The sequence below is a fragment of the Ceratotherium simum genome, chromosome 1 (assembly GCF_057802395.1).
Source record: "Ceratotherium simum simum isolate JZ-2026a chromosome 1, ASM5780239v1, whole genome shotgun sequence".
Lineage (NCBI taxonomy): Eukaryota > Metazoa > Chordata > Mammalia > Perissodactyla > Rhinocerotidae > Ceratotherium > Ceratotherium simum.
The window spans coordinates 19,590,919-19,605,227 of record NC_141900.1 but is presented as its reverse complement, the minus strand read 5'-3'; the positions used below and the strand labels follow the sequence as shown (position 1 = coordinate 19,605,227).

General features: G+C 48.4%; 1 protein-coding gene across 1 annotated transcript in view; it reads left to right on the top strand.

The window, feature by feature from the left end:
• CDHR3 (cadherin related family member 3) overlaps positions 1-14,309 on the top strand; it is a 58,797-nt gene that overhangs the window by 24,797 nt on the left and 19,691 nt on the right. Inside the window, 4 exon segments of the mRNA XM_087434795.1 lie at positions 2,196-2,290; positions 3,068-3,172; positions 7,841-7,989; positions 10,070-10,259. Of these exon segments, the coding sequence (XP_087290921.1) occupies positions 2,196-2,290; positions 3,068-3,172; positions 7,841-7,989; positions 10,070-10,259 (539 nt within the window).

The window sequence follows — 14,309 nt, the reverse complement described above, 5'->3', positions numbered from 1 at the left end:
TAACCCTACCCCTCTTGGAGCACCTCCTCCACATCTTCCTCCTGTGTTCCCTCAGTTGAACATAAGCTTTTGGAGAATGGGGCCTGTCTGTCATCTCTGCATCCCAAGACCTTCCACTGTTTGGCACCAACCAGAACTGGGGTCCTATCTCCCTAGAGCATTTCAAAACACGTGTGGAAAGGCATCCTGATGCAGGTGCATACAGTAAATGCCCCCCTTGGCTCTATAAACCCTGGTGTTCCATCACAGCCAGCCTGGGCCTCTGATCTATGGATGTGTGAGGATTCTCTGCAGGGAAGGCCCTGCTCACAGAACAGAGCTGCTCCGTGTGCAGGTAGCTGCAGGCCTAGGCAATTGCTGCCAGGCTGTGAACTGGAGAGTTGACAGGAGGCTGGGATTTAAACATCGTGCTTTTGAGCACTGTTTAGGTGCTTATACAATTTGAAGGGCTGGGAGAAGGACTCTCCTTGGCAATGCCCAAACATTTCCTCTTAAAAATGGGTAGGAACCACCTAAGTGACCAGCAAGAAAGACTTAGTAAAATAAACCCCTAGAGTAGAATGCTGTGCTGTCATTAACCAACCAGGCTGTAAAATAAGATTTAAGAATATGGGGAAGCGCTCAACCTATAAATGAAAAGAAAAAGATATTATAATTTTGGTTAGAACATCAGCTCAATTTTTTGGGGGTGTATTTTGCATGGAAAAGAACAGAAGGCTATTCATGAAAATGATGAGATTTTACAGGTGACTAATGAGGTTTTTAAAATACTTTTCCCTCTTTCCCAATTTTTGTGTAAAAAAAATGTTCATTACAACTAGAAAAATGTTATTTAATAATGAACTCTAAAAAATGGTTTAAAAACCTTATATTGGTCCCAAAGGAGACCTTTAATATATTTTCTGTGAATTCTCTCTTCTCCTGTGGGAACCTCAGCTGCAATCACAACATAGCAAATCGCTGGGTTGGAAACCTTGGCTGGCACGTCCTTTGATACTAGACTTCAGGGGTTGTGGTTCTGGTTGCAAAACTTCCACCGATTATCTGATCCAGAGATCTAGGCTTTGAGAATAGATCATCTTTCATCCTAGTAGGAAATAATGAAAGCTTCCAACCTTAAAAACCTTTGGAACAAGTGGATATAAACATGTAAGCCTTGAGTGTTGCTGTGGCCCTTCACATTTTACAGTGTGAATTCTGATTTAATCCTCACAATAACACGGAGGAGCAGTTGGTGGTATCATCTCTAAATTAAGGAACTTGTCCTTTGGTGATGCTGTGGTAAGGCCTAGAACTTGGACTCAGCTCTTCTGATCCAGGTCCTTCTCCTACTTTGTTGACTCCATCATGGGAGCAAGGAAGCAATCTTGGTGAGGACCCATGGAGAGTGCAGGGTGGTCCTCCTACGGGCTGGCCCTTAGCGGGCTGTGAAAATAAGCCTGTGTTCCTGTCCGAGCAAGTAGTGCTGGGCAGGTGGTCATCAAGAGAGATGGGCTGGGCACTGGGAGCCAAGGAGGACGAAGATTCTCTTCTCCCCAAGACGCGGGAGGACTTGAACAGTGGCCACAAATCTGAGATCAGATTTAAAACCAGCCCTACTATTTCCCCAAACCAACTTCCAACCTGGACTCTAGGCCCTGCTAAGTTTCATTCTCTCTTACTCTTATCCCTCCCCTTTTCCCTTCCATCATTTCAATGAATGATGCTCGTGAACATTTTTGCACCCCACTATGTCATAAGTTCTTTTAAGAGGACATCTTATTTACTTTAGTATTAGTATGACCTAATACACGGTAGCTGTGTTTAAACAGTGTTGGTTAAAGCCAAGACATAGAATCAAAGCCAGGAGTTGTCCTGGGAAGCAGAAGTGAGTGACAGGGATGAGGAGACTGGACCAAGAAGCAGAGTGCCTGGACTGGGCACCTTTATATGCCTTCTGCCATCGAAGCAGGATCCAGTGACCGACTCCGCAGCCTGTGGCCAATCAAGGTGAGAGGCGCAGACCAACAAATCCAAAAGTCTCTTGACTCCAGAACCATTAAGCCTGAGAACTGCCCGTTTGGGCCTCATCCTGATGCATCAAGAATGTTCCATGGGCCAAGAATATAAAATGGGAACTGAACAAACTTATCTCCTTGGGAAAGGGGCAGAGGTGCACTTAGTTACATCCTTTTATTTTCTTGTTTTTTTTTTAGTATTTCCTGATTTCTCCCTCAAAGAGCTTCAGAATGTCTGCTAATGGGAACCTCTTCTCCACAACAAAATTTGACTTTGAAGCAGAACATAGCAGGTAGCCTTTGCCAGTGACATGGTTTGAAGTACCATTTATCTGAGGGTCAGGGAGCAGGCCTAGTGCAGCCTGAGGGCAGCTGGGGAGGTCCTGAGTGGTTTGCTGCCTTCCTGCTAAGTGCAGGGCGGGTGAGCCCCAGAGGAATAGGGCATAAGGCAACTATCTGGAAGGCCTCCTTCCCTGTCCAAAATCTTCCTCACCAGGTAGCAAGAATGAAGGTGCGCGAGAGGGCTCCCAGAGCCTCTGGAGGCTGCTCAGCTGCCCTCTGGCTTGGGAGAGCAGCTGGCAGAGCCGTTTGCTAACATGGAAGCAGCAGGGCGGAAGTGAGCAGGCCTCTGAGGAAAGACGAGGGGAGAGGCCAGGGTTTGAGGAGGAAAACATACAGGTCTTGGGGTTAGCTCAGGTTTGGCTCTTGCCTCTGCACCAGTTGTGAGAACCAGGGCTGGTTACTTAACCTGTGGGGGCCTCGGTTTCCTCACGGGGGTGTTGTGCGCACTCTGCCGGGATATCGTGAGGAACGGAGCTAGAGTGTGCAACACGGCGGGCGTGAGCGGGCGCTCCTCAGATGGTGGCTGTGAATAAGAACTACAGGACGAAAAAATAGAGTGGTTTTCAGAGATGGGGAGAGAAGTGTGGACACAGCAGTTCTGACTCTGCAGGAGCACAGAAAGGGGACAGACTCTCTCCTCCCTCTTCCCACCCCATTTTGTTTCTCCCCCCATTTTGAGGTGGTGTCAGCGAAGCTTGACTGCCTCCCTTGGGGTGTTTTCCTGACAGCTACCCTCTCATTGTGGAAGTGAGAGACAGCCAAGTGCTCAGGGCCTCTACCGCCCTCCAGCTGAACATTGTGAACGTCAACGATGAGCCCCCACGCTTTACCAGGTAGGCCTGCGGGCACACAGCCTCCTCAGACATTTAATACAAGATGGAGGGATGCCCTTTGCTCTGGCCTGCAGGAGAGAGAACAGGCCCGAGATCTTCAGTGTCCTTTCTCTGGGCCTCTGGACTTCCATCTTACACCTGTCTCCCCCTCCGCACCCCCACATTCACACACACCATGGGATTGTGGGTACGGTGGGGAGGGGTGGGGGCCGGACACAGTGCCCCTGGTGCCAGGCTTGCTGCTGGGCATGAGTAGAAGGTAAATATGAGGCAGGTACTTTTATAATAGAGTGCTCACCACTAACAGCAGCAGAATCTGAGAGCACGCATCTTCAGTCAGGACTCAGGAAAGCCCATCCTCTCCTAACCAGGAGAGGGCTGTTTCCATGGTGCTGAAGGGGCCTGCCCACTGCTGGTGCTCTAAGTTTCTTCCTGCCATGGTGGATCCAGGAAAGAGATCTGGCTGTGTCTGGCAGCTCCTACATCCAGCAGAGGTGGGGAGGGAAGTGAACCCGGTGGAGGCAGCCTGTGGGAATGTGCCAGGCACCAGCCCAGGCACAAGGGGAGACCTGAGCCTGCTACGGATCGGGACTTAGGAGCGGAAGATGGGGCTCTGAGCTGGCATATGACCCTGCAAACAGCCTGGCTTACTGGTTACAGCAGTTTGCCTGCCCGGATCGCTGAGGTGGGCTCAGGAGCCAGCCATGAGGAAACTGGCAGAATCTCCTGCCTGGAGGTTACCTGCATTAATGGCTGTGAATAGATTCAGCCCAGGAGACTCCACCATCAAAAAGCGACTGGGCCCCAGAACTATGTAGAATGCTTGCAAAAGTACTCTGAGATTGGGAGGTATTGAGGCCACTATTCACTGGCTAAGCTGGTGCCGTTTAGCAAAACACACCACAATTGTGAAACATCTGGATGTTCACACAATCTACAGCCCAATTGCTGCGTTTTGATGTGGAGGGAACACTGGCAGATACCCTCCCACGTAATGCTTCCCGTCAACGCCTGTTGCCAGGTTAAGCTCAGAAGGATGACGCAGTGCATTGCTGCTGACGGGCTCCTCCAGGAGCACAGTACAGGCAGTTTATAAATAGCTGTGACATCCCAGCCTGGATTCGGATTCAGGTCTTGGCCCACACAGCACTGTGGACTCATCAGTAACCCCCAGAGGAAGGTGATGGCCATGGGGCTGGAGCCGATGCTTTCTGCAATGCCCCCCCACACCCCCAGTCTTTGAGGTAGGAAAGCAGGCTAACGGGGTTGCAAAGGGGAAAATAATAAGTTCTCCCAAGGGGCCAGAGCTTGTGGACCATCTGGTTTGGACTACATCTTCCAAAATACAGCAACTGGCCTCAGCAGAAAGAGAACATGACCTTGGCTGGTGGTTGGGGCCCCCTGAGATCGTTCTGGAATTCTGGTTCTTATTTTTGGTTTGAGAGATGAACCTGTTAGGCAACATCCCAGACAGAGAGCATGACCTATGTGATTGTCTAACCATTTTTTAAAAAACCAGTAGACTTTATTATTTCAAGCAGTGTTCCATGGATGTTGGTAGGGCCGGTCCTGCAGGAGCCTGTGCTCTAGAAGGATTTGGGGCACGATGGCTGCCCTGACGTTGTCCAGGCTGCTCAGTTAGTCAGTCTACTCCCCTAGCCATCCACGATTTGTTAAGAGTTTGCTCAGTTTCAAACTGGGTGCTGACTTCGAGGGCTTTCGTGGTTCCCTCGAACCATGATCCTCCTTTTCCCCCAAGTCAGTGCTAGGACTAACTGTAAGTTATTTAATTTGGGATTAACAAAATTAAATCCTCAAACTGACTCAAGTATACTGAGTTTGAATGTGAAGTAGAAATGTATAATGTAGAAACAACTCTTTTTTCTTTACTATTTGTTAAGGTCCTGCAATTAACACAACCAAAGTAAGTACTGTTTCTGTTGTTGAAAATGTCTCACCATTTTATCCCTGGGTGGTGACAGACGTCTGAATGCTTTATGGACTCATGATGTGAACTCTAAGATTCTGCTATTTTTAAAGTTGAGCACTTTATTGTAAAAGTACCTGACATATACTTACTCTCTACCCAGCGAGCACAGAGCCTTCTATTTTTGCAGAGCACTTTATCGTAGAGTTGGGCAGGAGGTCTTTCTCCGCTTCTGCCCATTTCTTTTGTGTATACTCATAGTCCTTTTCAACCTGGGGCCTGCCAGTGTATAGGCACCTTATGCACTTACTGAATACTCGTTCCTAGCGATGAAGCCATCTGTGGTCACCTGGGACTCACAGCCTTTCCCATGAGTGTGGCCATTGGCCCTGGTCTCCCCCTCACCCAGGGTCTGGTGATCCCGTTTATGCTGGAGAAGAGTGTGGGAATAAGTGATATCAGAGCTTTACCCTGTCGGGTGGCTGCAGGGCCTCTGGCTTCACTGCACTTGAATAGATCTTAACTGTGGTCTGAGGGTAACACCTTTATGTTAAGTGATATTTTATACTTATTTGGGTCTTGGATCCCCAAACCAAACAAACCAAGGATTTTGTCTTCTGCCAAGCTCAATATCAGGTCAGCCAAGGAGAGAATGTTGTACCTGAGGAGCTGTGCCTTCATCAATAGCCTGACTAGTCCCCTTCACGGGGACCTGCTTTCCTGGAGCCCCCAGCACAGACTAGAGGAGCCTGCAGAACGTGAGGTCTTAGAGGGCGGCACTACTGACATTTTGAGCTGGGTACTTCCTTGTGGTGGGGCGTGTCTTGTGCATTGTAGGATGTTTAGCAGCATCCATGGCCTCTACCCTCTAGATGCCAGTAGCAGCCCCCTCCCCTAGTTGTGACAACTAACATAATCACTCCCAGTGGAGAGCCACTGTCTTAGAAGGAAGAAGGGAGGGTGGGAGGAAGGGGATTTTCCTCCCAAGGTATCCTCTGTCTGTCCTAGGAGAGGCTGGGAGCCTGTGGTTGTCACCTCTGGTGATTCCTTATGACACTCCTTCTCAAACCTTAAAGTGCATACAAATCCCCCTGGGCATTTTGTGAAAACACAGATCCTGAGTTAGTGGTCTAAGTGGGTCTGAGATCTGCATTCAGATCCGGCATCCCCAGGGAGCCTGTTAGACATGCAGGGACCAGGCTTGGAGTAGCAGGGCGAGGCTGTGGAGGAAGCCTGGGCATCTTAGTGAGCTCTCTGCTGGACATTAATGGAACCCACTCAGAGTAACCAAAGAAGAAATATAACACGATAGAGACAGGGGATCTCACACAATGGGCATAAGGGCTTAGTCTAGCCTTAGGACCTGGGGCCACCACCGTCTCTCCTCTGGCTCTGGTTTTGGCTCCGGCCACCCCTCCTCATTGCCCCACCCCCCCAACTTTGTCTATTCCTGGACCCATCAGTGGGCAGTAGCACAGATTCCCTGAGAATGGGGTGCGTCAGGTAAGCAAATAGATTAATGGGCAACTTCAGTGGGACACTGCATGGGGAGGCCCAGAGCACAGGAGTGGCCTCTTGGCCCCAACAAGGTTTCTGTCTCCCAACAATGGAGTGTACCTAGAGGAGGTCACCTCAAGAATGAGGACAGGCCCAGGATCCAGGGAGGAGCCCTGGTCGGGGAGGGCCTGGGTCCAGCCTTTCTGTGCCTGCCTCTGCCTCTAGCTGGAGCTTCCCTCTCCTTTCTCCTCCCTCAGGCCCTCCCTGCCCTACAGGGATGGTTTTGGATGCAATCATTTAGATCCGAGGTTTAGTATTCCCCTCTTAAAGAAGATCTCATGTGGGAAAATCCACACTTAGGAAACTGGTAAATTAGAGGTGGCTATTTGCCCCAGATGAAGCGATTTTCCCTCAGCAAAAGGACTTCCTACAGAATTATCTTAAACAATAAGCCTTCCTTGGTGCATTCAAAGTTACTCCGATTACCCAAGTTGTATAGTTAAAACTTCAAACCTATCCTTTTCCAAAGACAGTGGAGGTCTGAGGACGATGGGCAAGTTGGTGATTTGGGGTTAACTTGTAAGGAGTCATCCTTGGTGGGCAGTGCACTGACCTTGGCTTCTGCCGGGGGGCTCATATCTCTGTTCAGAGAGCAACATGATTGATGCAACTCAGAAAGGTGTACACGTTCTGTGTGTAAATTATGCCTCCTCAGGCCAAAAACAAAAAAGACAAGGCAGAAATAACAAGTGAGCAGAGGCACTAGAATAGAGCAAGTTTACAGTTTATTCAGCTTCTGGTGGCAGCCATGGGATGAGAGTCAGGAACCGGTAGTTCTGGACATTGTGTCCAGATGGATTTTTAAAATAATTCAGGTAACTTTTGCACAAGAATTGGGAGAAGGAGAGAAGGTAGCTGGATAGACCAACTATCCTTATTTTAAGAGATATTAATGCCGAGGCTGATCTGAAATGGCATCAGGTGGGCATGGATTCAGGGACCGTGGCCGATGTCAATCGTTGCAATAACAGCCTGGCACTTTCTTTGCATCCACAGGGATGTGATCTTTGGAAATACAAAAGCCGGTCACCCCTCCTACCAGCTTCTGAGATCTCCCTCCAAGCATGTTGATGCAGCTTCAACAGCTCAGCGCTATATTTAGCACTCACTAAAATACCCACCTCCTAGACTCCACCCTCCCATGCCCCTGAAAACTAGCTGTGTCTGCTGTATTTCTGTTCCAGCCCAACGTGAGTGTACGTGATTCTGGAGGAGCTGAGTCCAGGAACCATCGTGGCCAATATCACCGCTGAGGACCCTGATGATAAAGGTGTCACCAGCTTCCTCCTCTACAGTCTCACCACTGTTAACAGCTATTTCATGATCAATCAGTGTAAGTCACACACACACACACATCCTTATGTGCATCCTTTAATTCAGCCATTTGGATTGTTTTACAAATATTTTATCTGTCTCTGGTCTGGGGCATGCGTTTCTGTCTAGAGTATCGTAAGTTTCCAGGGTAATAGATGAAAAAGCCGTCTTTTTCAAGGCTGAGGAAACTGAACAGGGCCCCACGTCACAGCTGTATCATCCTTCATCTTTGAGGCAGGTGGGCATCTAAGGATGAATGAGTTCACTATCCTGAGGGTACCTTGGAGTCTTCTGAAGAGGGGGTCCAGACCAGTGCTGTCCAAAAGAAGAAGAGTAGAAGCCACATATGTAATATTATAGTCTCCAGCAGCCACATTTTTAAAAAGAAACAGGTGAAATTGATTTTAATAAGGCATTTTATTTAACCCAACGTATCCAGAATATTATCATTTTAACATGTAATCAATATGTTGCAGTTATTAATGAGATAGTTTACATTATTACTTTCTACCAAGTCTTTGAAGTTTGTTGGTATTTTATACTTACTGCACATCCCAATTTGGACTAACGACATTTCAGGTGCTACATAGCCACATGTGGCTAGTGGTTACCGTGTTGAACTGAATTGATCTAGATTGATCTGCTGGATTGCTAGGAATTATTTTCCCACCTAAGTGTCTTGGTGCAGAGAAGGAGAGTTTTTTCCTCCTAGAATAGCCATCTATTATTGGGGTCTTAGTACATACTGGGCACTATGGGGAGGGATCCACAGGCCTTCCATCTTAGGTACTCAGCACAGCAACCCAGTGAACTATCAAAATCCACATTTTACAGATGAGGAAACTAGGCTTAGAGAGAGACTCGGACAGGTAAGTGGCTTGTCCAAGGTCTCACGGCTCGTAGGTTGTGAAGCAGAGATATAAATCGAAGTTGCTCTACTCCAGAACCCGCCTTCTTCACACTCCTAGACTGTCCCACCTTGTAAGTCCCTATCACATCACCAAAAAGGACTTCACTTGACGTAATAGTTTTGTGGAGGCCAGCATTGGACAATCCCAGAAAGACAATGTGTTGTTTGCCCCATAGACTTTAGGGCAAAAGGATATCTGTTCTCAGGACAGGCAGGCAAAGGCAATAATTGTGCTCTGCCTCTGGAAACTTCCTAGTGTCCTGTCATCAAGGGCCTCACTCAGCTGATGGTGTAGGGACAGACAATGATGGTTTAGAATTCTGTTCACTCTGCTATTGCAAATTGAACTTTTAACAAATATGGTGGTTTTTTGTAGCATATTTATTAAGACTCTTTGTTTGCAAGTAACAGAAACTAAGGCAAGCCAAACCAAGCAAGAGGAAAAAAAAAACAAAAAACAAAAAACAAAGGTAGGGACACCCATTAACAGGATACTGGGTATCTCATGAGAAAGGTCAGGGCATAGGAAGGGTGGGAACCAGTGCTGCCCCAGCCACCTCAGCAGCTAGAGTTCCAGCCCCTTATCTGTAGCTCTACCATTTTATTTTATTTTTTTGATGAGGAAGATTCACCCAGAGCTAACATCTGTGCCAGTCTTCCTCTATTTTGTATGTGGGTCGCCGCCACAGCATGGCTTGAGCAGTGTAGGTCCACGCCCGGGATCTGAACCCACGAACGTGGGCTGCCAGAGCAAAGCATGCCAAACTCAACCATCATGCCATGAGGCCAGCCCCTGTAGCTCCACTATTAACCTGACTGATGTCTCTCAGTTACAAATTCTCCAATAAGAGCACCTAGTGGGTCAAGCTTGAGTCAGCTGTCTACCAGTCCAGTCAACATAGCTGACATAGTCCCCAACATAGTCCAGCCCATAGGCAAGGACTGCTGCCAGGGGCCCAACCCTGAAGTCTGAGGTCAAAATTCCAGAAGGGTCAGGTCAAGCACCCCAATCAATGTCAAATACAGGAACTTACATGAGTTTTTTTTGTAATGTGTTTGTATAGAAGGTGTTCTCTGTGTAAGCCAGTCCTCATACCAGAATGTTCTTTTCCAATTTGCTCCGAGTCTCCATCTGCGTTTACTCTTCATTTCTCTTCCAAGAGTCATGTTGTAACCTTTGCCTTCTTAGTGACTGGTACCATCCAAGTGGCGCAGAGGATAGATCGAGATGCAGGTGAATTAAGACGAAATCCCTCCGTTGCTCTGGAAGTTCTGGTGAAGGACAGACCCTTGGGGGGTTAGGAGAATCGCATGCAGATCACCTTCATTGTGGAAGACATTAATGACACCCCTACTGCGTGCTCCAAGTTCACCTTCAGGTATTGACATTCTGAGACACGTGCTCGCAGTTCACCTCTTGGGTGGCCCTCTACCCTTTGGCTTCTCTGATGTATTCTCGGCAGGAACTGAAGAATTATGGGCATTTGGGACATGGCTCACTAAAATAAGTAAATTTGAACTGTTTGAGTTAGTTAATAGTTTTTCCTTTCATCATCCTTTTTTCTTTCCTCTCGTTCATTTTCTTTCCTCTTCTTGTCTCCCTTCTCCACTTTCTTACTCTGTTAAAAAATATTCTTATTTTGCTCTCTTCTATAACACGTTCATCTCTGTTGGTGAAAAATACCACGGGGACTTGTTAGACTCTCTCTGGACTGTACCTTTTCTTTATTTATTGCCACTGGTGGCAAGACGGTGCTGCGAGTTAGCAGTTTTAATAGATGCTTGAGACTTTGGAGTAGTAACTAGGAGCTCCCAGAGAAACACGCCACCAGTAAGATGAATAAATCAAACCAAGTGTTTACTTGAAATAAAACAAAGCATCTAATTCACCTTACACAACTTAATTGCATGTAAACAAAAGGCAACGGAAAGGGGAAAAAAAACAGATACGAGTGGGATACAAGTTATTTTGTATACTTTGACCTGTTCTTTGTCTCACAAGCTATTCACCATTATTTTAAAATAAAGTCCCTTGTGATTCTGGGTTAATATGCCTTTTTGAAAACAGTACTGTCTTTCTACTAACTATTTTGTCTAAATGGCACAAGGTTATGAATTCCCTGGGTTAGCTTCACCTCTGCAGTTTCCTAATAGCTAGTCTCCAGTTTCTTGGGAGTCTGAAGGTGGCTCCTCTTGAGGGTGGGGAGGACACCTTTGTGGTGACCCTTGCTGAGAGAGATCCCTGCCTCCGGGGCAAGGCTGGAGACCAGAGCAGGTCTCATGTCCGGATGTCCGCACGGAGAGTCTCCTCCTGAGTTTATCTTTGACTGGTGTTGCAAGTTCACTTTTTAAGCTCCAGATAGCTTTGGCCACAGACCCAATACATAGTATGGCCGGGCAAAGGACAAAGGGCCCTAGACAAAGATCGTCTAGGGTAAGCAATAGAAATATAAATTCCTTTATCATGATTATGAACGTCTCCCCGTTTTCCCGATCGGCATGCCCAGCATAATGCTCAAATCAGCATGGCCTTGAGTGTGATAGTAAAACAGTTACACCCTGTTCTGGACACATCCCATTTGCCCCTTCAGGTCCAGTCTCCAGCCTTCCCCACCCTGCTCTGTGCCCCAGGAGGCAGACCTGTATGGCTATCAATTGGCTCCCTCGCCCTGCAGCTTCGGGCTGCACAATGGGAAGCCCTGGATGAGGGGGAGAGTGAAGTCAGGGTATTCACCCCCTGGCTCCCTCCCTGTCAGCTAGATAAGTCCCTCCACCTCCTGAAGGTCTCAGTTCCTATAAGGCAGCCCTCTGCACACCGCACTCTCTGTCCCTGGGTTCTGGCTTCAGGAACTGCTCCCGCCTTGGCCCAGAGGTGGAAAGGAGGCTCCACTCCTACTAGCCCTGAGATATTGCACCATCCCTTGAGAATTCCATATGCCCTGTGTGTGTCTTTGTAATAGTCCCTTTACTAAACCCTCCTAGAATTATCCTGATTTGCCATCTGCGTCCTGCTGAGGCCCTGATGGAGTCAATAATAGCCTTGACCATGTGATAGGTTCCTATCCCAGCCCTATCCTCAGAGTCTGTTTGATGGGTGGAGATGGTTGCCGTGGGTAGTTAGGAGTGTGACTTCCACACCGTTACATGCATAGATGGAACCCACCTTTATTAAGAGGAGTCTGGGCCCTGGGGATAGAGTAGAGATGATATGCAGAGTCACACTTCTACTTTCTTTGAAAATCTAAATTGATGCTAGCACTCTTGGGTGGCTCCAGAGCATCCTGGGGAAGTCCTCTGCTCAGGTCCTGCCCTTCTAGGCCCTCCTGCTCTTCTTCTGTTCCCCTGCCCTGCAAGGTGGGGGATGGGGGTTGAGGAGTAAGAATTTGGGGTGACTAGTCTATCAGTGACTAGAAAGGACTGTGCTGCCTCCAACCTTCCTTGTCAGTTTTCTCCCCTTGGTGCGTTTCTGTTAAGTGCGTCCTGTGTTTCCTGCAGTCCAGAGTCCCTGCTGTGTGGGATGGCAGTCTGCAGACTGCATTCCCTGTTAGCTGGGCAAGTCACATTTTGAATATCCTACACTGCCCAGGCAAGTCCATGCAGAGTCCTGCTCTTGATAATCTTCTCTCCAAATTAGCCCTGAGGGTCAAGGCCAGCCAGCAACTGGACTAATTGTATTTATTACTGAAGGTAGCTCGAAACAATGTTCAAGTCCCTCCTCTGGGCTTTTCCAGCGAGAGTAACTGAGAGTAACTAGCAGCCATCCTGTGAAAGCCAAAATGTGAGGAGGGGCAACAAAGGGCTCTTTCCTCTGCAGTCCGGAAAGTGGAGGTCTCCACTCCACTCCCCAGCCTCATTTGCATACTCCATACTCCAGGGGCTGGGGACCCTGGCCCCGCATTACCCACCATCCTTCCCTCCTCACCACCTTCTACATCCCCACCATGCCAGAGCGGAAGCACACAGCCAGGTCAAAACCGAGCCAAACCACGCAACCAGGGCTGCCACCGGCTCTGACAACACTTGTCCCTGAGTGTTTATTCCTTCTTCAGGGCTCTGGGCGCAGCCCCTGCAGGGGAGTTTGGGAGAGCAGGTAGGAAATGGTGGGAGGGGCCGGCACCCAGTGGGTTGGACGGAGGAGGTGACTCTGCCAGGCTCCTGCTGCCTCGGTGGGTCACCTGGGTCGTGCAGGTTCTCAGGCCGGCCAGAGATGGAAACAGCTCCTGTGGCTTTCCCAGGCTGCTGATGAATGAGCCCAGGGCCTGATGGAAGCATCAAAGGCACCGTGACAGCCCCTGCTCTGGTTGTAAATTGTCAGGCGCTTGGCTGAAAGCGCTTGGCAAGCTGTTTGTGAGCCCGAGGCGGAGAAGGTCGGCAGATTCAGAATGCGGCTGGGCAGTCACCTTTGCTGGGGCGGGAGCCGTGGTCAGACAGCTGTGGGCGAGGGCAGCCTGCCTTTGAGGTTGGGATTGATGAATGAGGGGGTGTGGTTTTCCAAGTCACGCGTTTAGGAAAAGAATACCAAGCGTCAGGGAAGAATGAAAAGAACATGCCAGGCAGCCCTGAGGGGCCTAGTGTGCAGGCCTTCTTCGGAGTGTGTGAAGTGTCTGGCTTCAGGACCCTGGATTCTGTGGATGATGCAGCCTCCTGGCTTCTGCAGAGTTGGAATCAAGGCTCAGATTCCCCAACCATCTGTGGGCCTGGAGAGTCATTGATGGAATTTACAGTGACTCTAACAGACAGTAGAGAACTGTGCCTGGATGCATCAACTTTCTGGGACAGGTCTTGAAACCACTCTGAACCACTCTTTCTTCACCTGTAAAATGGGGACAAGAATACAAACCTCTTGGAGATGAGGGAATTAGAGATAGTGTTTTCAAAGTGTTTGGTATGATACAGCATATAGTCGGTGTCTAATGAATGGTATCTATTCTAAGCACTTATGAATAAAACCATGACACTGTGCTATCAAGACAGGAATAAAGATGCTCAGACTCCAATCCACTGAAACACAGAGGAGATCTTTGCCAAATGAGGCATCATGGAGTTCATCATGGATATTACACCTGTCAGAAAAACTGCTTTCCAGGAAGCAAACCCGGTTATCCTCAGAAGTCTAAGACCATCCTTGCTGTCAGACTGCTCCTTCTTTGCTAAGCCCAGAGCCCACTTTAGCTGCCATTAAGGGATGATGTGGAATGCAGAAGGAAGCATAACTTGGTTGCAGAGAGAGGTGATGGTACAGAGGATTAAAGAGTTTAACACATGTTAGTCTGGGTGCTCTGTGAACAAGATCCCAAGACAGATGAAATGTGCAAGGCTTGTATTAGAGGAAATGCCTGTGGGAGAAAATGGGGAGAGAGCCAGACAAGGCTGGGAGAGTCATCAGACCACAAGCAAGTCCCACCTGAACGAAGGGAAGAGGGAGGAAG